The following is a 27,154-nucleotide window of genomic DNA, read 5'->3' as shown; positions in this document are numbered from 1 at the left end:
AAGATAAGAGATGGTGGCGAACAGCTGTTTTAAAGACCTGGAGGGAGGATTGGGGTTGAAGAGAGTGAGGGAGTTTGTTCCACATGCAGGAGAAAAGAGGAATGAAGGAGTGAAGGTGAGCACTGAGTCTTGAGTTTGGCAGTTCAACCATAAGAGGGTTGCAGGCAGATCTTGTGCGACCTGCAGGAATATTTGGGGGACAGAGCCCAGAGAGAGCTGGGGGAGCAAGGCCGGAGAGGAATCAGGTAGACTCAAGGTTTTACTCAAGGTAGAAAAGGTAGCAAGGAAAGGTCTACTCAAGGTAGAAAAGATCAAGGTTTTGGATGGGGGATCTGAGGTTGCATCTGAAATGGGAAAGGGAAAAGGGAAAAGATGCATCGGAAAGGAAAAGAGGCATTTATTGGTGGACTCAATCGATGGGGCCTTTGGTTGTGACAATGATGGAAGTGAGTAGGAACGTAAGGCCAAAGTGGCACGATTCCAAGCAGCATGGCTGGCATTGAAACAAAAAGTTACATCCTGAAAGTAGTGAGAGGAAGAAACTACTAGAGGGAAGGGATATGAAGAGCTTCAATGGGAAGTGTGCTGATCGACAAAATACCGGATGTTTTAAAAGTCGGGAATCATTGGGATATTTATTTTATGATTTTATTTTTGATTGATTGCTCAAATTGCAAATCAATGACATGCTTACACATATCAAACCTTAATCGTAGTTTTCTTTGAACGCTTCTTAACACTGACACATAATTCTTAATAGATTCGTTTCTGATTTCATTCTTTAGATTTTCAATAGTACGTGGTCTCGTGGTATAAAGCACCGATTTCAGGTTTCCTCAAAGAAAAAAATTGTCGTTAAATTTGAACTATGTGGGGGGCCATTCTCTAGGTCCACGACGTCCTATCCACCTCAAAGGCATTATCTCAAAAAAATTAAAACATATTTCCCATGATTCCAGGCTTTTGAAACACCCCGTGTAGGAAGAGGTTTAATGAGGATTGTGCTAATGGACAAAAAAAATCAACAATTCATGAAGATGAAGAACAGACAAAGTACATCCATTTCAAGAAGAACCTTGCATTTAAGGTTGTGCAAGGTTTAAGGTTGTGATATCTTGTGCAGTCATGCCCCCCACTCCTCCATATGCAAAAGGATCATTTTTCTCCCAATAATGAGATGTCATAAATGATTACTGGAGATATATAGATTATTAGAAACGTATCTTGTGTTCGGACAATTCCCAATTCAATGAATCCATTCGTCTAATGGTGTGCGGAGATTGCCGCTGGCAGCATTGCAGGAGCAAAGCTATGCTTTTTATGCAGTGTTCTCGTCAACTAGGGCAGACATTTGGAATTTAGATAAGATACCAAAAAACCCAATAATATTCGTTTTTTGGTACACTATCTAAATAAATGGAACCCTTACAGGAAGACAAGACAGATGGCTTTATGTCCCCTCACTCAAAGGTAATGAGCTCCACACTTCTGAGGCATCCTGGCAGTTCAGCATTTGCATATATGGGCTGCATAAAATACATTTAGCCACTTCTTCATTACTGCCCTCTGTGAAGTGTGGTGAGGGAGGCACTTTTAAAGTGAATATACATTTTTCCAAAAATAAAATCCAATCCATACGCCAAAGCAAGTGCTGTCGATGAAGGATAATTGTACAACATCTTGCTATTCAAAATAAAACAAGCGTTATGCCTAGGTCCCCCGTCGTTGAAGTGATGTGAGTTGACAAAGTGGAAGAAGCAAGGCGGCCATCTTGGATTTTGACGTGGCGACCCAATTTTCAATAGCGTTATTCCTTATGCATAGATACACCCACACACCAGATTAGAAGCTAGTAGTTCGTTTATTTTTCAACATATTCCACTCACAAGGTTCAGAAATACATGGCGGCGGCCATCTTGGATTTTGACCTGGCGACCCAATTTTCAATAGCGTTCTTCCTTATGCGTAGATACACCCACACACCAGATTAGAAGTTAGTAGTTCGTTTAGTTTTCAAGATATTCCGCTCACAAGTTTCAGGCATACATGGCGTCAGACACACATGGCGGCGGCCATCTTGGATTTTGACGTGGCGACCTAACTTTCAATAGGGTTCTTCCATATGCCTAGTTGCACCCACACAACAAATTAGAATTCGGTCCTTCGCTTACGCACGCACGTCCGCACACACAGACGGAGGGGAAAACCATAGTCCCCCTTTCGCTCCGTGGTGCGACGGGGGACACAAAAATGAAAGCATAATTAGAAATAGGAAACCAGGACATTATGTGGTTCGCGTGGTTCGTGTGCAGCCTGTGGCTGCTAGTTGCATCATTTTCTGGGGGCGGGGCTGCTGCTGATGCAATGCCTCTTTATTCCCAGTTAGCTGGTACTCATTTTGCCGACCTCAGAAAGATGACAGGCTGAGTCAACCCACATGGTGTTAATTCAACAGCACGACGGGTGCACAAACTCAAGACCCTAAGATCTCAAGCCAGACACCTTAACCGTTAAGCCAACACCAGGCTTATTTGCAAAGATAACTACGATACATTATATTAGATACAAGACATCAGTAGAATTGCATACATGTGAGACAATTTGCTTCAGTGTGCTGTTAAAAGTTTGTCAAACATTTTCCTTTTCATTTCATTTAGTCCTCTTCAATTAAAAGAAGAAGAAAAAAAAAAACCCATCAGCTGCAAAGCCTGATGGAAGATAAACTCTATTCGTTTTGGACTGATGTGTGGGGATTTAACTCATGCCAAAAGCTGTATAAACCACAATGTTTCTACTACAGTAGAATAGAAATGAGTGTGGTGAGCAGATGGGCGATATATTTCATGCATACAGCAACAAAGGCTCCTGGCCTGCTTGGATTGGGACATGCTGTTCAACAGTTTAATGACTTCAACTAAACAACTCAAAGATATAAAATAATTAACAGAGATGGAAACAATCACATACACATGCACAACAATTACTTCAACATTTAATGAATAATAACGGCTAAAACAGTTATAAGTGTAAAGTAATAACTTTAGTAATTTGAAAGTGGGTGTCTGATTTTCTGACTACCTGGATAACCAGCTGGGCTCTGGACTTTATAGAGTCAGGGATTTTGATGCTTTAAGCCAAGAATGCGTAGATACATCGCCTCTAAAGGTGGTTATTTTTTTTTTAAGCCAAGACCATAGTCATTTGACGTGGCGACCCAATTTTCAATAGCGTTCTGCCTTATGTCTAGATACACCCACACACCAGATTAGAAGTTGGGACTTCGCTTATTTTTCAAGATATTCCGCTCACAAGTTTCAGACATACATGGCATCAGACATACATGGCGGCGGCCATCTTGGATTTTGACGTGGCGACCTAATTTTCAATAGGGTTCTTCCATATGCCTAGTTGCACCCATACACCAAATTCGAATTCGGTCCTTCGCTTTGAGTACCAGCTCACTGGTCATTCCGTGTGTCGCAAGAGGCGACCAACAGGGTTGGCGGCAGGAAGAGCATCCGGCCATAAAACATTGCTTCAAAAAGGGAACCACGGTGCCCGAAAAAGGCCAACCCCTGCTCTGCGGGGAAAATGGCCTCTAAAGGTGGTTCAAGCCAAGAACCTCTTGTGTGATCTTAGTGGGTTCACATTGTCAGACGTGTGTCCAAATCAGTAGATTCACGACCGAGCAGTGTCCAGATAGTCAGTCAATTTGGGATGCAATCTCACTTTCAACTTTGGCATATAGCTTTACCTATAGATGTTTATATTACTTGCTATAACCTTTTGTGTATTAACATACATTCTTATTCCTTATGGTGCATTCCATTATCAAGGGAGGCACAAAGCTCCCCTCCCTTTATAAAAGGGATCGTTTCTCTGACTGCAACTTTAACATAAAAAAAAAAACCACCTTTAGAGGCCATTTTTCCCCGCAAAGCGGGGGTTGGCCTTTTTCGGGAACCGTGGTTGTTGTTGTTTTTCGGTCCCCTATTTGAAGCAATGTTTTACGGCCGGATGCCCTTCCTGACGCCAACCCTTTTTGCCGCCTTTAACGACAAACAGGGAATTACCAGTGAACTGGTACTCAATTAGCCGACCTCGGAAGGATGACAGGCTGAGTCAACCCCCCTGGCGTTAATTCAGCGATCGACCGGGATTCGAACCCAGGATCCTTGGATCCTAAGCCGGCACCCTAGCCGCTAGCCCAACACCAGGGATCATCACATGCTAGCCCAGCACCTGTCCAGTATGCAACTTTAACATAGAGACTGAAAATTCGTTTCTCGGCTTCTACTGGACGAAATTGGCTGCAAATGTCAGAAGTAAATGCTTCGTAAGTCGAGGTAATATGTTCCAAATTTCAGCAACGTCCGTTTACGCATTCTTGAGTTTTAAGAAAACCCTCAAATGCATGTTGGTGTCTGTCAGCCCGTCCATCCGTTCGTCTACCCAAAATGTGTTGGCACTCATATCTCAAAGGCTATACATTGAAACTAGCTGAAACTTGGAACATACATCGGCCAATACATCTAATTAATGGCTGTCAAAACAAATTCCACCTAAGTGCCATTTAACCTATACACAGTGCATTCAGAATGTATTCAGACCCCTTCACTTTTTTCACATTTTGTTATGTTGCAGCCTTATGCTGAAATCGTTTAAATTCATTTTTCCCCTCATCAATCTACACTCAATACCCCATAATGACAAAGAGAAAACAGGATTTTAGAAAGTTTTGCAAATTTATTAAAAAGAAAAAACTTAAATATCACATTGACATAAGTATTCAGACCCTTTGCTATGACACCTGAAATTTAGCTCAGGTGCCTCCCATTTCTCTTGATCATCTTTGAGATGTTTCTACACCTTGATTGGAGTCCACCTGTGGTAAATTCAATTGATTGGACATGATGTGGAAAGGCACACACCTGTCTATATAAGGTCTCACAGCTGACAATGCATATCAGAGCAAAAACCAAGCCATGAGGTCGAAGGAACTGCCTGCAGAGCTCAGAGACAGGATTGTGTCGAGGCACAGATCTGGGGAAGCCGACAAAAAAATCTCTGCTGCATTGAAGGTTCCCAAGAGCACAGTGGCCTCCATAATTCTTAAATGGAAGAAGTTTGGAACAACCAGGGGTCTTCCGAGAGCTAGCCGCCCGGCCAAACTGAGCAATCGGGGGAGAAGGGCCTTGGTAAGAGAGGTGACCAAGAACCCGATGGTCACTCTGGCTGAGCTCCAGAGATCCTGTGTGGAGATGGGAGAAACTTCCAGAAGGACAACCATCACTGCAACACTCCACCGATCTGGGCTTTATGGCAGAGTGGCCAGACGGAGAGAGAGAGAGGCCTTTACTGTGATGGGCCCAGTAAAGGCCATAGCTGATCGGTGAAGCCTAGAAGTTCAAGAGACTGAACCTCTTCCAGTGGATGAGCAAGGACAATAGATCTATTGGTGGGTTTGTTTGATGATCATTCTGGAATTATATTGTGGGTTGACATTTTCCAGGATTGAAGGATATGTTCCATTTATCAAACCACAGAGTCAGAGAGAGAGAGAGAGTCAGAGAGAGAGAGAGAGAGAGAGAGAGAGAGAGTCAGAGAGAGAGAGAGTCAGAGAGAGAGAGAGTCAGAGAGAGAGAGAGTCAGAGAGAGAGAGAGAGTCAGAGAGAGAGGGAGAGCGAGAGTCAGAGAGAGAGAGAGAGAGAGAGAGAGAGAGAGAGAGTCAGAGAGAGAGAGAGAGAGAGTCAGAGAGAGAGAGCCTATCCTCAGTGAAAGACACATGAAAGGCCGCTTGGGGTTTGCAAAAAAGCACCCAAAAGGACTCTCAGACTGTGAGAAACAAGATTCTGTGGGCTTTCATTCTCTTTGGCATTATGAGGTATTGAGTGTAGATTGATGAGGGGAAAAATGAATTTAAACGATTTCAGCATAAGGCGTGAAACGATTTCAGCACATAACAAAATGTGAAAAAAGTGAAGGGGTCTGAATACTTTCTGAATGCACTGTATATAGCATGATATTTCAAAAATTGTGGATGGATCATGACAAAACTAGGTGAATGAGTTGGTTAGGCGACAAGAACAAGCAATTAGATTTTGGTTCAGGCCCGGATCCAGATCCGGCCTATCAGTGGGATAGAAAATGTAAACCGTTCAGCCTACGTGAGGTACGCGCTCTACCGAGTGCCGTTCTAGTTTAATTTGTGTTGTTGGCAACAAATCACTGTATACAACCACAACAAAACATGTTGCTAGATCGCTCCCGTGGAAAAAAAACGCAGGCAGTGTATTAGCACAAGACAGGATCAAGAACGCAGAGAACGCTATACTTGCATATCCTACAGCTCATTTTCAAATCATCTCCAAATTATCTCCCTCTAAATGATGCATGCATGGCTGATCTACCATCCCCAAATCAATACCCAGGTTCAGCAATATCTCACTGCTCTCAACTAAGTAAGTATGTTCCAAGGTCTTCCAATATGACAACCATTAGCCTGCAAAGCTGCAACAATTGCTCCTTTTGCTGTGCGTAGTGCAATGTAGTAGCAAATACATGTTTTCAAATGGCTTTGGGCAAATAGATGGTACTAAATATATGGCATTGGGCATGCAATCATTTGAAACACAAGACTGTCAAAAGTTGATTAGGTGTACTCACTTGAATAATTAGGCTATAGTAACCCAGGTCCAAACAAGAATGAGAGAATGGAATATCGAAATAGCAAAAATCGTACATTTTGTTGAAAGATACATCACATTTTAGTGTTCCTGTAACACAAGGTAGATTTCTGGACCTCATAACGAAATGAAAGTGCTGTTTGGCTTATCAAGATTAATATTATCAGTGTTCCTCTTAACAGGATCAATCTTCTGTGTGCACACAAAAACTAGGTATACATTGCAGAAAAAGAGGGGCAAAAATGTTTCTGATGGTGTCAGCAGGAGGCCGTATTTCATGCAGGACGCTATCCTTTGGAGGGGGATGTTAGTTAAGCTATCTGCCTGGTGCACTTGCACTTTACTTATTTGCTTCACAGGAGTGAAACTCATGGAAGAGAAAGGCAGAAATGACATTGGGGGGGGGGGGGGGGGGACATCAAGGGAATGAATGAACAGGAGAAGAGGAAAGGGAGTTGGGTAGGAAACACTGAAACTAGCAAGTAAAATGGTGGAGTTTGGAGAGTGGTTAACAAAGATCAAAGGTCAGAGTTGGGGATGACAAGAGATGACGGTACACTGCTTGCTGGAAGTCCTGCAGGGAAGAGTGAGACAGAACAGCCTCTGGTAGGTGGTGCCATAGACAGGAGAATGAATGAATTGAATGATCGTTTTTTTTTAAGGCCATTTTCCCCGCCAGAACGGGGGTTAGCCTTGCGGGCCCCATGACAATCATGGTTCCCTGTTTGAGGCAATGTTTTTTTTATGGCCGGATGCCCTTCCTGACGCCAACCCTTGGTCACGCTCTTACGATGCGCAGGGATACGGTGTACCTATTACCATAGACAGGAGAAGTGAGGAATAAAAGAGTTGCGGTGAAGCAGTCGGCCTGGATTTTTGGAAGTTTCACTAGGAGGGGGTTACTGGAACAACGTATGCATCCAGGAGTTGCTGGGGAGGGTCAGAGGACTGGGAGATGAGAATAATGTTGGAGAAGAGTAGATAAAGGAGAGAATGCTGACCTGCCTGCAATGTGATAGCCACAGACCTTGTGTGTCGGCCTCATCACGGGAGATTCCAATAATTTTGAGACCTTTATATTCGACATAATCCAAGAGAGACAGATAGGAAGCTCTGGCCCTAGCCCATAGCAGACACCAATACTCCATTGAGCTATGGCCAAAGGCCTTGTAGACTATGAGTAGCTCTGATTTTGAGAGGAAAGACTTGGATTGACATAGAATGCCCAATCTGGGGCTGGCTTTGGAGGGGTTGACACCGAATAGATTTACTCTGTGATGGGCCCAGTAAAGGCCGTAGCTGATCGGTGAAGCCTAGAAGTTCAAGAGACTGAACCTCTTCCAGTGGATGAGCAAGGACAATAGATCTATTGGTGGGTTTGTTTGATGATCATTCTGGAATTATATTGTGAGATTGACATTTTCCAGGATTGAAGGATATGTTCCATTTATCAAACCACAGAGTCTCATGTTTTCCAGATCAGCAGAGAGAGAGAGAGAGAGAGATGCAAAAGCTGTCTGCCTAGCAGAGCGATGAGATACTTTATGACACAAAGTGGAGTAGTCTGCAAAAAGGAGTAGAGAGTATTTCAGAGTATCGGAGAGGTAATTAATATCGATGAGGAACAAGATTAGTCCAACCGCACTGTCTTGGGGACTGCAGCATCCACTGCGAGGCAAGAGAAGAGGGGAGGAGAGGGATCCATTGATGGGAATACATTAGCTGCGTGAGTGAAGGAAATCAGAAATCCAGGAATTAAGGTGGTCTTCTTTGTCACAGCCAGAGGAGAGCTTGGCAAACAAAGCAGGATGCCAGACTGCGTCGATTGCCGAAGACATATCCAAGGCGATGATCCTAACCTCTTCTTTGATATTGAGGGCCACCAACCATTTCTGAGAGAGGAGAAGCAGAAGAAGTATGTCCAGACTCGAGTAGCTGGGAAGAATTCTAAACTGATGGTCAGAGATAATTTTGGTCAGATGGTCAGAGTCAGAGACCGTTTTGATTTTGATCAGTAAACATCCCACAGTATCTTTATAAGAGGAAGCATCTAGGTGAGTACTCTGGCGATGCAACAATGCCCATGCACTGTGGATTGAAAGACCATAGGGTTGATCACGTCACATTATTTTGAGCTCGCTTGTCCAAAGTTACCAAAGCAATCTCACAAAGTTCTACAAACAGACAGAATCCAAAGATAAAATAAGATTCCGTTTTACCTTTCATGGGCTCGGACACGAAGTCTAATTATAGCTAATTTCATGGGAACTAAGCAGCAGCACTGGCTCTGGTCACTTCGGGGTTTATTATATATTTAACAAAGAGGTCCAAGCTCATGGAAGAACAGTACAACAAAGGGTGGTAGGTCAACAAACCTGGGCTCAACATGAAAAAAAAAAAAAGATTAATATGAGACCAGTACACAAAGTGAGGAGAGTCATGGAGATCGTGTGCTTTATTAAAGCAACAGGCTGATTATATGCAATTTTCATTATTAGGTATTGCTGCAATGTGAAACATTTTGTGCGGAGTTTCCTCACCGAAGCAGTCGCTCCCATGCCTGGCTGTCATAGAAGGCGTGGCTCCACCCCATCTTGACTGCACCCAAGATAACATTCTGCCTGAAGATGTCGGAAGCCAATTGTCGATACATGTCATGGCACTGCTGCAGCGGGATGTGATATATTCCGATCATGAAAGCAAGGATGGCCCCTGCCAAGCAGAACATTGGTCTTAAAATCCGCATTTGCGTTTTAAATATTGACCTCAGCAGGAGCTTGTACACAAATCACGTACAAGACAGGACTTTACATGAATTACCAAGAGGGAAAAAACACACTGGAGAAATACTTTTGGAATATTGGATTTGCACTTCGGTTCCCAGCATTACAAGGCAGGGGTTCAGATGTGAATGCAAAACAGGCCAATTGTCAGACCCGTTGTTTTACGCACCATACTCTATGCAGTGTGTCGGTTATACCAAAGCAGTTTCTTTAGCGAGGGTTACAATCCTGGACGGACCTTCACTCTGACGCAGGTCGATTACGGAAAATTACAACTTCTCTGTTGTACATACATAGCCCAGCATAACATCAGTACCAACAGAGAAACTTTTGGTTTTTATGACTGCTCAGGGTTAGGGTCATTTTCATGCAGATTAGCATCACGTTACATTCATATCGAAAACTACCAAGTACCGGTAACCGGTATGTAATATTTATGATCAGATGGACATTGGATTTATTCTTTAAAGTGAAACACAAATCAAGGTTTGAAAGAAAAAAAAGAACAAATAAAAATGCAACACAAAAATAACAACTAAGAATTCAATTATTTTCTTCAAACATAACATTAAAACCAGATTTCCAACAACGGGGTGTTCCATGCTGTGCCATTTGTTGACCAGCTGTTTGTGTTCATACACAGTTTACCATGTGGAAAATAAGAGAAAAGAAAGGAAAATTTCATAAAGCCATTAATGAAACCTTGAAGTGAACAGGAAGTGCATCACCCCAAGCAAACTTCAGCATGATCAAAATAATTTTAACGAATCGATTTCTGCATCCATTACACATAATCATTACAACCACATTTGTATCCTATGAGACAGTAATGCTTTGGCTATACCTTTACATCCCACTATACCTTGTTGAGGAAAGTTGAACCCATTCGTAGAACTTCTGGAATGTTCTCAAAAGCATATCCCAGGCATGTTTTATAGGGTGCAGGTCAAATCTCGTCGGCCAATTGCCCTCTCAATCGCTTTCTGTTCAAGATTAACTGAGTATCCTTCTTCAATATGAGTGTCCATCATTATTATACAAAATGAAGCTTTGGCCAAAAATTCAAGAGCAGAATCTCACAATCTCTCCTCTGATCTTGGTGAGAGTAGTTCTAAATGACATGGAGGTGAATATCTCTCAATGGTGAAGAATCACCGAGACATAAAATTCTAGTATCTCATCTGGATCAGGATCTTCATGAAAATCAAATAAATTCGACCTTGTCACACACCCAACATGTCCACCAAATATCAGCCAAATCCATACATACCTTTTTGAGATGTCCTGCTCACAGAGACAGACAAACAGAGGTGAAAACAACCTCCGTCCACCTGTAGCAGAGGTACGTAGTCGTGACTACCCAGCACTTTGCTGACGGGCTTAATCAGAATGCAGCATGTTGCACTTCACAAACATATTGCATGTAAATCTGTAAGTCTCAACGAATATGTAAAATGAAATGAAACACCCGAAAAAGGATCTTTTATAAACACGCAGTGTTGTTGTTGTTGCGGCTGTTGTTGTCTGTGTGTCTCTTTCGTGTACTATGATTCTTGGGAAGTATTATGAGTATTACTTCAATTGCTTTGGGAAGTATTACTATACAGTACTGTACATAATTTGGTGTGCTCCTTCTGTGTCAGCCACACTTTATTCTAAAGATTTCCTCCTGTCCTACCGTTGGAAACGCTACATTAAAGCTCCAAATCCTGCTTCTTCCTCATCCCTCCCGGATAGACGGGCTTCCAAAACAGGTGTTATTAGCCTCCCTCCTCCCCTCCCCCTCCCCCGTTGGACTTGGTCGTCCAAAACGGGGGTTTATGGATTGGGTCTTGTCCATCCGTCCTTCTGTAAACGTATCTCGGACATGTATGGACCAATTTTGTTCATACTTGGCACAAAGACAATACATGATGGTATACACATGCACATCATTTTGTTTCGCGATGCGATCAAAGATGGCTGACCGGTCGTCATTTTTGTTGTAAAAAAAAATAAATCAGATGTTGAACACGTCCTCAATCTTTTCTCGGACATGCATTTACCGACGTTGTTCAAACTCGGCACACGGATAATGTTTGATGGCTTACATATTTTGTCGCGTCCCCGGTGTTAAGATCCTAGGGTGACGGATGGCCGACCGAGTTTTAACTCCGAGGCGTACGAGCCGAAAATATGGCGGTCCCTTTATATGGCGTGCGAGGGAAACGGAGGTCTTGTCATCTTAATTGAACGGACGGACGCGGCGAGGGTTTTCCGAAACCAGAGACAAATAAACGTACAAGACACAATAAATTGAAAATGCAACAAATAAAGGCTCAATGAAAATAATGCAGGCAATAAAAATGAAAGGTGAGGTAAGATCTATAATTCCTGGATGAGGATCCTCCACTGAGACACAAAGACACGAACAAGGGAAAGATGAAAAGAAAAATAAATGTCATATGGTGTGCAGCCACTTAACTCCGCTCTCAACAAGGATTTGGTGCCGTCACAGGTCCCGCGTACTTGTGCGGGAAAACACGCGTTGGCGTTAAGTCGGGTCCACCGCCAGCCGCCGGCGCGAGGCAACAGGCATGAGCTCCTCCCTTGGTCCTTCTCGTTCTGCTGCACTGAGCTCCAACAGTCCTGAACTTCCCAGGAGTGCACACAAACCATCCGCAGCCGAGAGCCAGAGGTACAAGTGTCCAACCCACATGAACGCCGGAACAGAGAGGGCGAAGGAATTGTGATCACCTGCCGCGTAGCCCAGAACAGAGAGCAAACACGGGCCAAACTGTGACCGCCTGCCACGAACCCAGGACAGGGAGAACGAAAATGGCGGTCGCTTCGCCTTTTCTTTTCCCCGTTCTAGAAAGTTCCCTCTGACTTCAAGCGCGCTCTAATCACGGAGCGCCGTCGAATCATTCCAACCAATTGTCCTTTGGGGAGTGGCCTCACGGCTATTCTTGATGCCCATCGAGAAGATTCGGCTGGTGGGGTAGTAGTATCTGGGTACCGTCGGTGATTATGTTGTTTTAATTATGTGCCAAATGGTTGGCTGGCCTAGTAAATTTTGTAAGAACAAAGGGAAAAATCATAGAGGCAGTTACACACTGGGAATTTATCCTTATGCCCTAACTAATTAGCAGAGCTCCACCCCTCGTATGGAGACACATATACGCTTACACGGACATCCTAGGTACATCGAGGTAACGGCATACGGAGCACACTAAACCTACACAATTCTATCTCGACTAAGGTATTTCATTACCTCCCCCCCGCCCCCGCCCCCCCCCCCCCCCACACACGTAACAATCAATATGCACGTCATTTTCTTTTGAGATCAGATCCAAGATGGCCGACTGGGAGCCATTTTGTTACTTAAACTTGTCCCCAACCATTTATTGAACATGCATTGTCTGATTTTGTTCAAACTTAGCACAAGCAGAGTACATGATGGCATACACATGCACCTCACTTAATTTTGTGATCTGATCAAAAATGGCCGACTGACGGCCTTTTTAACGCCGTACAGCAAAATTACAAAAACCATGGGGGCTATGACATTTTTTCTTCTTGTTATATGCTTATAAGGGGAACCAATTTTTTGTTCGAAGTAAATGAATTATTAACTTCCAATGGTAGCATTTTTTATTAACTTCCAATGGTAGCATTTTTTATTATTCCATGACAACAGGAACCCTTTAGAAAAACTAGAACAATGCGACTGTCACCAATATGCCTCCGTATAGTCCCACAATGGGAAGATGCCATCACTCTGCATATGTATGGGTAGTGGATCACATTTGTGAAGTTTTGTGTTGATCAGATAAGGTTCGTTTTTCTATCCAAGATGGCTGCCAAACCACGTGACCCATGACATCATCATTTTCAAACTATATGCAACAGTGCTGTTAGATGATATTTGTAAAATTTCACATCGATAGGGTGAGCGGTTTCAGAGATATAATTATTTCATATTTTCCTTCAATCCAAAATGGATGCCAAACCATGTCACCTATGTCATAAATTTAATATTTCAATACAAATGGGTCATAGATCATGTGCATGCAATTTCAGATTTTTAGGATAAGTAATTTGATTGAAACATTTTTGGCTGGTATACCACTTCACCTATGATATCATTATCATGCTGTTGTTCCCCATTGGGAGTACTTGACAATGTGCTAAGTTTAAATTTTTCCATTCAGCGGTTTCCGAGAAACAATTTTTTTAATTATTTGCTTTTAATCCAAGATGGCTGCCATACCACGTGACCTATGACGTCACAATTATCATACAAACATTCTGCATGGGTGTCACTCCTACCCTGAAAGTTTTGTCTCAATCGGACATATGGTTGCTGAGTTTAGCCCAGATGGACGGACGGATGGACGGACGGATGGACGTACGGACGGAAGGAAGGACGGACCGCCGGACGGACAATACGAAAACATAATGCCTCCGGCGACTTTGTCGGCAGAGGCAAGAAAAGCGTGATGCACATACACTTCTACTTTTAGTCATCGATGTCCTGAATTTTGACAGTGTCACACTGCTTTCAAACTTGAAAATACAGCATCATATTGTTTATGACTCGGCTTCATCTGCAGAGTTCAACAGTCAACACGTGTGCAATATGTTGAATGGGGCAAAAAAAATAAAAAATAAAAACAGCATTGATGTCAGTCACAGGTAGGGATTTAATTGAACTGACATCGTTATGCATTTTGACCTGAAAGGTTGTCCTGAACGAAATCTGAGTAATTGTCGTAATCCAAGTCTGAGTAATCCCTGTATACAATATGACAACCCACTATTGAGCGCCATAAATGCAATTTGACATACCTCAAGCAAAAGTCAATTTTTAGAACTTTGACACATTCCTTAATAATCCTCCAAGACAGGTTTTCACCACCATCTCAGATCATCCCCAATCCAAAACTATATTTTAAAACTCCATTAACCCACGCCCACCCCCAACCCATCCTCCTTCCAAATTTCCAGTTTTCCTTCCTGAGAGTTTCATTCTGTATCCATTTTGTCCACGTCATGCATCCTTTCCTGCCCCCCCCCCCCCCCCCCATTCCTCCTCACACCCATTATTTTTCCATGTCTCCCTGTATCTTGTCCTTAAACCCTGCAATTGGTGTTCACCCTCACCCTCTCTCGCTCTACTGTTCCTTTTGTTCTCTTACATCTTAATCTGTTTCGTGTTATAGCTCTTCCATGAACCTCGACTCTGTATACAAAAAAAGAGAAAAGCAGAAAAAAAAAAAGGAGTGTATTTTTTAACCTGGGATTAAAATCTATCTTCTATCATTAACCCTCATCACATTATTTTCTCTACTCTATATTTCCAATTAGTGTCTATACACAACAAACATTGAAAAATAGTCTATGACAGGCAATTGTTCCATCCCTAATCATTATATGACAAACAATAACAAGACTGTAGCGGCTACCGCTGGGTTTACACAATCGCCTTGCACCGACCAAGGACGCGGAGCGATCACCATGCCGGGCTCGTCCAGGACGCCCGGGCAGGCCCGCGCTCAACCTGCCAGGCCTCGGCCGGGACGCCCGGCCACGCCCCCTCTCACCTTTCCCGGGCAAACGCTCCGGGATAATGTGTGTATATATATTGCTGCCCGATAAACGGGCTTTTCAGAGTACCAGAGTAGTTTTGTGACAATAAAGAAACTCGGACGAATTCCAGCTTTTTGTCGCGTCCATTCTTCCGATTGACGTGGGAGCACAGCTCCTACATTGGTGACCTACCGACATGGACACGGCAGTTGCCCTTAAACTGCCTACCTTCTGGGAGGCTCACGCGGCAGTTTGGTTCGCCCAGGCGGACTCCCTGTTCGCCCTGCGAGGCATCACGGCCGACGACACCCGCTTCCACCATGTGGTAGCAGCGCTCGGTTCAGCCACCGCGGCCCGCGCCCTGAGCCTCCTCGAGAGCCCGCCAGCCGCTGACAAATACGGCGCGATTAAAAAGCTCCTCCTCGATGCTTTCGCCCTCCCATCGGCGGAACGCTCATGGCGCCTGCTCGACCTGCCCGAGCTCGGCGACACTCGCCCGTCCGAGCGAATGGACTACATGCTTTCGCTGCTCGGCGAGCACTCTCCGGCATTCCTGTTCCGGGAGCTGTTCCTCCGTCAGCTGCCTAGCCCGGTACGCCTCGCCCTGGCGAGCACGACGATCACGGATCCCCGCGCCCTCGCCAGGAAAGCCGACAAGATCTCCGCGGCAGGCCAACGCATTGCAGCAGCGACCTGGGGCCCACCGCCGTCCGACGCAACGCCCATGGCGCCCGAGCACCCGGCACGTTCGACGACCGAACTGCCGACGCAATTGGCGGCCGCTACGCCGAGCCGACCACCTCCAGCACGACGAACGGGGCCTCCACCTGACCAAGCGTGGTGTTACTATCATGCCAGGTTCGGACAGAAGGCCCGGACATGACGACCCCCGTGCACCTTCGGCAGGCTGGGAAACGGCCGGGCCGGCGTTCATTACCAGCTATGAGCGCCGGCCACACGGGCAACTTACTTTTCATCACGGACAAAGCGTCCGGACGGTGCTTCCTGTGCGACACCGGCGCCCAACTGAGCGTCATACCCGCCTCTGATCAGGACAGGCAGTCCGCGGTTTGCGGCCCCTCCTTGGTTGCGGCCAACGGATCGGCCATCCGCACCTTCGGCCCGCGCAACGTCACCCTCTGCTTCGGCGGCCAACGCTTTACTTGGACGTTTGTAACCGCAAACGTGCCCATGGCTCTGCTAGGCGCCGACTTCCTCTGCGCACACGGACTGCTGGTGGACGTCCAACGGCGTCGCCTCATCAACGCCGAGACCTTCAGCTCCCTGGTATGCACATTGAGCAGCTCCGCTCCGACCGAGCGGGCATGCGCCCTCCCGGCGGCGAACGAGTTTGCTCGCCTGCTCACGGAGTTCCCGGCCCTCACGCGGCCGACGTTTTCGGCCGTCGCAGTACGACATGGGATCGAGCACCACATACCAACCACGGGCCCGCCGGTCTACGCCAGAGCCCGCCGCCTCGACCCAGCCAAGCCCGCCGTGGCCAAAGCCGAGTTCGACGCTTTGGAACAACTCGGCATCGTGCGGCGCTCCGATAGCGCGTGGGCTTCGCCACTACACATCGTCCCAAAGCCAGGGGGCGGCTGGCGCCCATGTGGCGACTACCGCCGCCTTAACGACGCTACCACCCCCGACAGGTATCCGATCCCGCACATACAAGACTTCTTCGCCCGTCTGGCAGGACGGGTCATTTTTTCAAAAATCGATCTCATACGGGGATATCACCAGGTACCTGTCAGGGCGGCCGACGTCCCTAAAACGGCCATCATCACGCCGTTCGGCTTATTCAAATTCCTACGGATGCCGTTTGGCCTCAAGAACGCGGCTCAGGCGTTCCAGCGCTTGATGGTTGGCGTGCTGCGTGACCTGCCGTTCCTCTTCGTTTACCTGGACGACATCCTCGTCGCCAGCACGTCCCGGGCCGAGCACCTCTTCCACCTCCGAACACTGTTCGGGCGCCTCAGCGAGCACGGCCTCATCGTCAACCCGGCCAAATGCCACTTCGGCACGACGGCCATTGATTTTTTGGGCCACCACATCACCAAGAACGGGGCCGTGCCGCTGCCAACCAAGGTCGAGGCCATCACCACGTTTCCGCGTCCCCGCTCCATAAAGGCCCTGCAGGAATTCCTGGGAATGGTGAATTTCTATCACCGCTTCGTGCCCCGCGCTGCTCAACTCATGCGGCCCCTCTACGAAGCCCTCCGGAGCAAGCCGGCCAAGCACGACATCGTCTGGTCCGCAGCAATGGACGCGGCCTTCCAAAGCTCAAAGCGGGCCCTCGCCGACGCAACACTGCTCGCTCACCCGGTGCTCAACGCTCCCATCGCCCTCACCACGGATGCCTCCGACTACGCGGTGGGCGCCGTACATGAGCAATGGGTGAACGGGGTTTGGCAGCCACTCGCTTTTTTCAGCCGGCAGCTCCGGCCGAACGAGCTCAAATACAGCACGTTTGACCGTGAGCTCCTCGGTCTACACCTGGCCATTCGCCATTTCCGCCACCTCCTGGAGGGCCGACCCTTCACGGCGTTCGTCGACCACAAGCCATTGGTTTACGCAATGGCCAAGGTCACGGAGCCGTGGTCGGCCCGGCAACAGCGCCACCTCTCCGCCGTGTCGGAGTTTACCACGGACATCCGGCACGTCGCCGGCAAAAACAACGCCGTGGCCGACTGTCTTTCTCGGGCCAGCGCGAACGCGGTCCACCTCGGCGTGGACTTCACGCTTATGGCGGCGGACCAAACCACCGACACCACGGTGCAAGCCCTCCGGGCGGCGGACACGGGCCTCCGCCTGGCCGACATCCCCTTCGCGGACACTGTCCTGCTCTGCGACGTCTCCCAAGGCCAGCCTCGCCCCATCGTGCCCGTTACCTGGCAACGCCGCATCTTCGCCTCCCTCCACGGCCTTTCCCACCCGGGCCGGAAAGCTTCCCAGAAGCTGGTGTCGGCGCGATTCGTCTGGCACGGCCTTCGACGGGACGTCCGCGATTGGACCAGCACCTGCACAGCCTGCCAACAGGCCAAGGTCCACCGACACACCCAGGCCCCGCTGGCACCTTTCACCGTGCCCGAACGACGTTTCGACCACGTCAACGTGGATCTGGTGGGCCCCCTCCCCCCATCACGGGGGTTCACACACCTGCTCACCATGGTGGACAGGACCACCAGGTGGCCGGAGGCCGTTCCCCTCGTCTCCACCACCACCGCCGACGTGGCGCAGGCTTTCATCGCCACCTGGGTCGCCCGCTTCGGCGCACCGGCGGACATCTCGTCGGACCGCGGACCGCAGTTCACCTCCGAGCTGTGGGGCGTGGTCGCCCGCAACCTGGGGGTCAAGCTCCACCGTACTATGGCCTACCACCCCCAAGCCAACGGGTTGTGCGAGCGATTCCACCGCTCCATGAAGGCCGCGCTCATGGCCGGCCTTCAGGACGGCGGTTGGGCCGACCGGCTGCCGTGGGTCCTTTTGGGCCTCTGCACGGCCCCCAAGGAGGACCTCCGGGCATCCACCGCCGAGCTTGTCTACGGCCAGGCGCTACGCGTCCCGGGCGAATTCGTGCCCGACGCTACCAGTCCCTGGTCCACAGCTCACCAGCGCTCGGACCTCCAGGAGGCCGCCCGACGGTTTGCCCCCGTGCCAACATCCCACCACGGTGACCCCCAGTCCTACGTCCCCCCAGCGCTTCGCACAGCGGAGTACGTTTTTGTGCGTCATGACGCACATCGGGGGCCACTTCGGCCGCCGTACGATGGGCCCTTCCGGGTCCTGCGACGGGACGACAAGTCGTTCGTCATCGACATCGGCGGCACGTCGGACCGGATTGCGGTGGACCGCCTCAAGCCGGCGCACGTGGACATCGACCAACCGCCACGGTTGGCCCTTCCGCCGCGGCGAGGCCGCCCCCCATCCACGGTGCCCCCCACTCGACCGCCCACCACCACACCGGACCCCCCCCCCCCCCCCACGACCCGCCAGGGGTCGCTTCGGCCGGGTCATCAGGACCCCCCTCAAATTGACCCTGCCGGTGCAAGTCAATTCTGGGGGGACGTGTGTAGCGGCTACCGCTGGATTTACACAATCGCCTTGCACCTACCAAGGACGCGGAGCGATCACCATGCCGGGCTCGTCCAGGACGCCCGGGCAGGCCCGCGCTCAACTTGCAAGGCCGCGTCCGGGACGCCCGGGCATGCCCGGGCATGCCCACCCTCGACTTGCCAGGCCGCGGCCAGGACGCCCGGCCACGCCCCCTCTCGCCTTTCCCGGGCAAACGCTCCGGGATAATGTGTGTATATATATTGCTGCCCGATAAACGGGCTTTTCAGAGTACCTGAGTTGTTTTGTGACAATAAAGAAACTCGGACGAATTCCAGCTTTTTGTCGCGTCCATTCTTCCGTTTGACGTGGGAGCACAGCTCCTACAAGACCCCCTAAGGGATTAGTAAAGACCCCCTCCCACATTTGTTCTGGTCTTTCAAATTGAAAACACATGTTTTGCTTTTTAGTTACTCCCGACAGAGAGCCGCAGAATTATTAATCATTATATTTCAATTCCGGTAAAAAATGGCAAAATCAAACCTCAAAAGTAACTGCTGACCAAACCACAGTGCAATGAAGTGTCCAGTGTGATGACGTCTGATGTCAGCCAGTTCGTCTCCCAAGGCTAATTTTCACACCACAGATCTGTAGTTTGTACATTATATGCAGCGAGTGAACAAAATAGGCTAAATAAAATGCTATGATGAAAACCTAATTTCCCAATTAAATTTCTGGGGTGCTTGGTCAATTTTGTTTCTGTGATACTAAATTACATAACATTTTAAAATTTGGTTCAAACAGATTGTCTGTTCGCCGAGCAGACTGGAATCTCGCAGATCAATCAGCCTGGGCCCAAGCCAAGGCTGAGCATTACTGCAACCATAAAAGGAACATCCATGAAAAGCTGGCGCCTAGCTTCAAAATGGGGATCCGCTCATTATGGGCAACCTTGGATCTGAAGGAACCGGCAAATTAAAATCCAAATAATATGACCTCGAGCCATAACAATCACAGGTTAATCTAAAGTTCAGTATGTGCATAGCATCTTCAAACATTTAAAAAAAATACAAATCGAGTAAAAGACTCACGAGATGCAGAAAACCTGCAGAGAATATCTTTAGGAGCGCAAATGTAATATCCTTGCATTAAGGTGGATTTTAATGAATGCATTAGATGAATAGCAGATCAATGAAGGATGAATTATAAAATTTTAAGACCGAAATCCTCCTAACACACACACACACACACACACACACACACACACACACACACACACACACACACACACACACACACACACACACACACACACACACACCATCCAAACCCTATTATGTCACATATATTGCCATTATCCATGGCTTTATAGATTATTGATTAATTATTAGATTTAACAACCACTTTTGTGCACAAAAAGGCTAAATTGCCTCAACGAAGGTGAATATGAAATAAATTTCAAACGATATTGCCCATGGTGAGTTGATCATATGTTTGAAGTTTTGTATCGATCTGTTAAGTGTTTTGGGAGAAAAAGGGTTTTTCTGTTTTATTTTCAATCCAATATAGCTACCAGACCAACGTGATAAATTGTATTCCTTCACTCACATCGGGTCATAGATCTGATGCATGAAGCTTCAGATTTTTTGGGTAGGATTTTGATTCAACCAATTATGGCTGCAATACCACTTTACTAATGATGTTATTGTTTTCAACCTATATACCTCATGGGGAGTTTATGACATATAATTCCGTCAAGACATATAAAATATTTTAAAAATTCCGTCAAGCTTTTTCGGAGAAAAAGATGTCCAATTTTTTTTGTTTTTTTTGTTTTTGTTTTATAGAATACTAGCAGAAGTACCCGGCGTTGCCGGGCGGGGGAGGAGGGGGGAGGGGAAGGGTGGCAAGGGGAGGGGAGGGGGGGGAAAGGAGGGGAAGGGGGAGAGAGAAGGGGGAGAGAGAAGGAGGGAGGGGGAGGGAGGGGGAGGGGGGAAAGGGAGGGGAGAGGGAGAGGGGGGAAGGGGAGGGGAGGGGGTGAGGCAGGAGAGGAAGGGTGTTCATATATATATGCTGGTGAGTGAATGTGGCGTTCATCACGTTTCTGAATTAAGTGTGATGCGGATAATGAAAAAGAAGAAGCCATACTACCAACTTCGTACACTTCCGGAATTGTTTGATTTATTTGTGTTCAAATGTCTGGTGATTGTTTTGCATTTATTTATGCGAATGTGTACTTGTATATAACTGTCATTAATTTAAAAAAAGGCTTAGACACTATAGAGCGATTTTTTTTTTAACTCCAAAAAAACGAACTTTTTTTTTTTTCAAAATGTTTTTTATTTTGGCCTAAAACACTCCCAGGCACTCACTGATGAACCACTGAAAGTTTGACGAAAATCCGTTCAGCCATCTCTGAGAAAAATGGCGACACAGACAGACAGACACACAGACAGAGATCTCTCTTATATAGTAGATGGTTGCCATACCATGCACCAATGATGTTACAATTACAATAAAAATATTATGCATGGGGAATCACACTTATGTTTAAAGTTTCGCATCAATCAGCCAAGCGGTCGCAAAGAATAAAGAAATTAAAGCGAAAATAAATAGACGCAGACACAGACGCAAAGGGGTGCAGCAATTGTCCCACATCCCCTTTGACAAAAGTCCTGCATAATTAGCTCAACTCAAATATGAGCTGATATTTTGTACTAATAGTAAAACAGCAAATCTGCCTTAAATCAATCGAAGGTACCTGCAGGGCAAACATGCCCAAATAAGATTTTCATTCTTCCACAGGTCAAAGTAAGATTTTCTAGAGGCATATCCACATTATGAACAATGTGATTACAAAAACTAGAGGAATAGTCAGTTTGAGACCGACTCCCATTTTAACCGATGGGAATGAAAGGCAACTTAATGCAGATTTCATCTTAACACCATAATATAAATCATCTGTTTATTAAATGTGTATCACAAGGGGGACGTGGCGGGGAGGTTCCCACTTCCCTGTACATGCACCTATGGGAAAACGGAGGTTTGGAATGGAGGTTAAGTATATATATATATATATATATATATATATATATATATATATATATATATATATATATATATATATATATATATACACACCATGTAGCGCCACCTGGTGGTGGTGGTGGCAGAGGGTATTGCAATTTGCTTTTTTCGCACGCCAACACTGAGGCTAGCACTTATTGCATGGGAAAATTTGTCCATCTTCCATTCTCCATATTATTATGGAAGCAGACATAATTACAAGGATTTTTTAAAAGGCTTTCACACTCTTTCCATTGATAAATTTTATCACGAGAGATAGACTGCACTCAGTGTCACAGAGGCAAGAATGATGTATCTTCGACTGAATTAATAACTACTTAGTTATTACTAAACACAGGAGGAGGCCAGTTGAAATGGAGGGGAAAAAAAAAAACACAGGAGGAGGCCAGTTGGCCGATAAAGCCTGCTCCTTGTTCACACCCCATTAATACAATCTCAGTTTACTTAACTTCCATGTTTAAATCTCATTCTTAACTAGAACGGCACTCGGTAGAGAGCATACCTCCGCAAGGCTGAACAGTTTACGTTTTGTATCCCACTGATAGGCCATATCTGGAGTCGGACCTAAACCAAAATCTAATCGGCTTGTTCTTGTCACACACACAACTTGCCCACCAACTTTCGTTCAAATTCGTCCACAACTTTTTGAGATATCGTGCCATATATCGTCTTTTGCCCTATCTCTCAGTGGTGAATAATCACTTAAAATCACAGATCCAGATCTGGATCCGGATCTTCACCAAAATCTAATCGTTTCATCCTTCTCACATACCCAACCCCTCTGCCAACTTCGTCTGAATCCATCCACAACTTTTTGAGATATCTTGTTCACAGACAGACAGACAGACAGGTGAAAAGATAACCTCCATCCACCTTCGGCGTCGGAGGTAACAATAATTTAACCCGACTTGCATCTACATTCATGTACAAATATATTGCGCATTAAACACGCGCGAATGATATCCATGTTATTTTCTTGCAACAAAAGAAATGTTAGAATGGTTGTAAAAAATGTTTTTATAAAAATAGGATTTTCAATCTGTCTGCTTCAACTAAGGACATAAGACAGTTTTTTTTTTTCCATGCTGTACATTTCCCATGATGTGCTGTACATTTCCAAGCTACTGGTACAAGCAACTTTCCACAACCACAGTCCAGATTACCCTCTCCCTGGCCTTCTCCAACCACACATGCCCTCCCAGAAATACAACCAGCCTCTAACCCATGCCATCTCTTAGTTTCCTAAAAGAGTGAAAATAACGTCCATTATCGTGAGACCTATGGTATTTTGGCTAATCATTGTGGAGACATAAGCCGAGCCCAGGGAAAAACTCTAGTCATTGCAGCATAGGTGACAGGTAATAACATGGTTCTTTGTTCCGCACACAGAGCAGTCTGGGGAACTACACATCTAAAGGTCAGTTTAATATCATGGCAGCGCCGTCTGCACTTCACCTTGCATTCCCACAGTAATCATCATTCACCTGCACTCGATACCAGTCACTGTGCATCTACCTCTGCTCTTGCTTGTTGGCCCATTGGAAATTAATGTCGCGTTTTGTTATACCCGAGCCGGAGGATGCAGCCCTTCCTATGCTTCATACGGCCAATCTAATCAGCTACCAGTTATACGTTTCCACTTGTGATCTCTCATGGTGCTTCGTTGCCATACCCTCACAAGCCGTGCATTACTCGACTACCTTATACAAAACAAATGCCTGGCCTGAAATGCACAGCACCACAAGGCAAAACAAAAGGAGACTAACAATATTTAAACAAATATTGTGCCGAAATACAACTCAAAGCGAAGGTAATCGGGAGTATGCAATACCACTACCGTTACAATACGTCCACAAACAGTGCAACAGGCATGGTGCTGGCGGGTGCAAATTGTAAAGGGTAAATGCTGTCTTGCTGCACCCACATCGATTGCTGATACCACACCATACACAGGACAACTTCATATTAGTCAGCAATGAACGCATTCCAGTTTTTGTAAGAAACAAATGCTTTACACAGTACCACATGCAAACATCGTGTTCCTTTTTTGTTTTTTACAAACAAAATATATACAAGATCGAGGCTCGTGAAAGAGCCAACATTAATCACACAAAAAGTCAAACCGACACATAAAACATACAGACTTGGCATTTAATATGGAATATTTTTTTTGTGGGGGTGAACTTACTTTTCAAGATGACTTAGAACCAAAAGTTCATTGGAATTATGTTGAAATTATTCTAGATTTTGTTAATGTGACCTTTAAAAGAAACAAAAACCACATTTGACATTTCGAAGCAAATAAATTGATCCTTGAAAGTGATATAAACTGATATGGAACTCAATTCACGGACAGTACTGTGTTAAACTTTTGTACGTTTTCCAGAAGTATCTCTTTATTTTGCACATTAGCCAAAAACATTTTCAACAAAAACAAAAGCTAAATTATGACTGGGATTACGGACAGTAAAATTACAGTTCAGTACTTCGTGTAACCCCCACGAGCATTCAGGAGAGCACGTACACGTTGAGGCATGCTGTTCACGAGATTTGCCAAGGTTTGGACAGGAATCGCTTGCCATGCAGTGACAATAGTCTGCTGCAATTCACGCACAGAGGTAGGCTGCTGGTCCAAGTTGTCGATTTGACGCGTTATTTCTGCCCACACACAAGTTCTCTATCGGATTCATTTCCGGGGACATGGCAGGCCACTCCATATGCTCTACACCACGGTCAGCAAGAAAGTGTTGGATCATGCGAGCACGATGAGGCCGTGCATTGTCATCTTGGAAGACAAAGTTTCCTCGAAAGGCTGCACGAACAAATGGAAGCAATGTTTCTTCCAGAATGGCCCTGTACTTGAACTGGTTCAGGTTTCCATTCAGAACAACCAGGTCAGTTTTGCCCCCTGCATTAAAAGCAGCCCAAATGGTCACCCCACCACCTCCAGCTTGGACTCTTGGCACTATACAATCTTTGTTGTAGGCTTCATGCACTTGTCTGCGCACTCGGACGTGGCCATCTTGACGATAGACCAGAAATCTAGACTCGTCACTGAAGATCACGTGATTCCAGTGTCCTGACTGCCATTGACGGTGCTCTCTGGCCCACTGCAATCGGCGCTGGCTGCGTTGTCTGGTCAGGCGTGGCTTTCTCAGGGGACGCCTGGCACGATAGCCTGCTTGAACCAGTCGTTGGTTGACTAACCTTCTGGATACAGGCACATTTGTCAGGTGCTGCCACACAGCCCTCAGCCGATTAGCTGACTTGGTACGGCCATTGCAGACTAACCGGTGCAGCTGGCGATCATCTCTCCTTGTGGTTCTGCGTGGACGTCCTGGCCTCGGTATTGGAGTAGGGACACGCCTCTGAGCATTTCGTTTCAGGATCTTTGACACCTGACCTTGAGTGATGCAATACTGCCGAGCAATAGCACGCTGTTTCATGCCAGAATTTCGTAAAGCCACCACTCCATGACAAACAGCATTGTCAAGTTGACGGACCATCTCCAGAGGAAGCGGCAATAACTTTTGTAGACGTGCAGCAGTTGTTTTCCACTAATACAGAACGCAACAACCCTTATATACCCGATTGTGAAGCCAATCGTCAAAAGTACCTGTCCTTACATTTTGTCACGCCACCCGTGATATAATCCTGTTATTGACTTCTTGCTGCGAAAGACAATCAGTGACATGGTTCTTTCAACAAAGACATCACCGAAGGGTAAAAGAAACTCATCAGATTGATATACTGAGTTCAGAAAGTAAACCCAAGTGAAGAAAAAAATATATTCCATATTAAATGCCAAGTCTGTATAATCAGGGGAGTGGTAGACAATATGGGGAGAGAGGGGGAAGGCCACAAACACAACATTTGAGAGCAGGGACATCGAGAGATATGTGGGAGGGAGAGGGCTTGGGGGGGGGGGGGTAGGTGGGAGAGGTATAAAACACATGGACACTGCAAGGACTTCCAGGAAAGAAGTTGGAATTTCAAAAAAAGTGGATCTGGGGTGAATTGGCTTTGACTAAACGTGAATCAGAAAACGTATCAAATACAAGTATGTCCCCACGTTTACAAGAAATCTTCATGAAGAAGGTTCACAGTGCTATCAAGACACTAAGTGCTTCCTGCTGGACTCAACCCTTCACATTATTTGGAGCAGATCTTGAGAATGGGAGCATAAAAAGCTGTTACGTTGAAGCAGAATCGGCTAACCAAATTAACTAATTAAAAAGTAATCATAAATAAATATTGATAACAATTGTTATTTGAACATAACCTGTCCTTTACACCCACCCAAAGCATTGCATGTGTAAGCATCACAAGGGTCTGTTCCCGCCCCCTGCCCCCATTTATATATATTAAGTAATGACTTGCGGTGGGGATTAAAATCAAATGAATCCATCTTGGGTTCTCAAACCTTTGATGAGCAAAACAAATAACTGCAAAACATTTACTCATTAAAGGTTGGGGAACTCAAGATGGATTCAACAACAACAACATGCATGTTAAGGCCATTTTCCCTGCTCGAGCGGGGGTTAGCCTTGCGGTCCCCATGACAATCTTCTCCATTTTGCCCTATTTTCTGAATCTCTCCTTGTTAACCCCCTTGCCCACATTTCTTCTTCCACCATCTTTAGCCAAGTCTTTCTCGGTCTTCCCCGTCCTCTACTTCCTTCTACATTCATTTCCATCACTCTTCTCAACCAGTCACTTTCATCCTTCCTCAACACATGACCAAACCATCTCAACCTGTTCCTCTTCACAGCATCAATCACAGGCTCTATTCCCATCATCTTTCGCAATTCATCATTTCTCTTCCTCTCTCTCAACGATACTCCGCACATCCATCAAACCATTCGCATTTCCACCCTTTCCAACCTTCGTTGCTGCTCTACATTCATTACCCATGTCTCGCTCCCATAAATCATAACACTTCTCACACATGCAGCACACACGTTTCCCTTC

The 27,154-nt window shown here is 46.2% G+C and overlaps 1 protein-coding gene across 1 annotated transcript in view; it reads right to left on the bottom strand.

Moving 5' to 3' along the window:
- The window catches only part of LOC137437548 (patatin like domain 8, phospholipase A2), a 90,943-nt gene that overhangs the window by 36,665 nt on the left and 27,124 nt on the right, over positions 1–27,154 (bottom strand). The window contains exon 5 of the mRNA XM_068131965.2: positions 9,227–9,398. Coding sequence (XP_067988066.2) covers positions 9,227–9,398 — 172 coding nt within the window. The remainder of the gene's footprint in view (positions 1–9,226; positions 9,399–27,154) is intronic.

This window comes from Myxine glutinosa, chromosome 12 (assembly GCF_964187855.1).
Source record: "Myxine glutinosa chromosome 12, kmMyxGlut1.1, whole genome shotgun sequence".
Classification (NCBI taxonomy): domain Eukaryota; kingdom Metazoa; phylum Chordata; class Myxini; order Myxiniformes; family Myxinidae; genus Myxine; species Myxine glutinosa.
The sequence above is the reverse complement of the archived record's forward strand: the minus strand, read 5'-3'. Positions and strand labels throughout refer to the sequence as shown.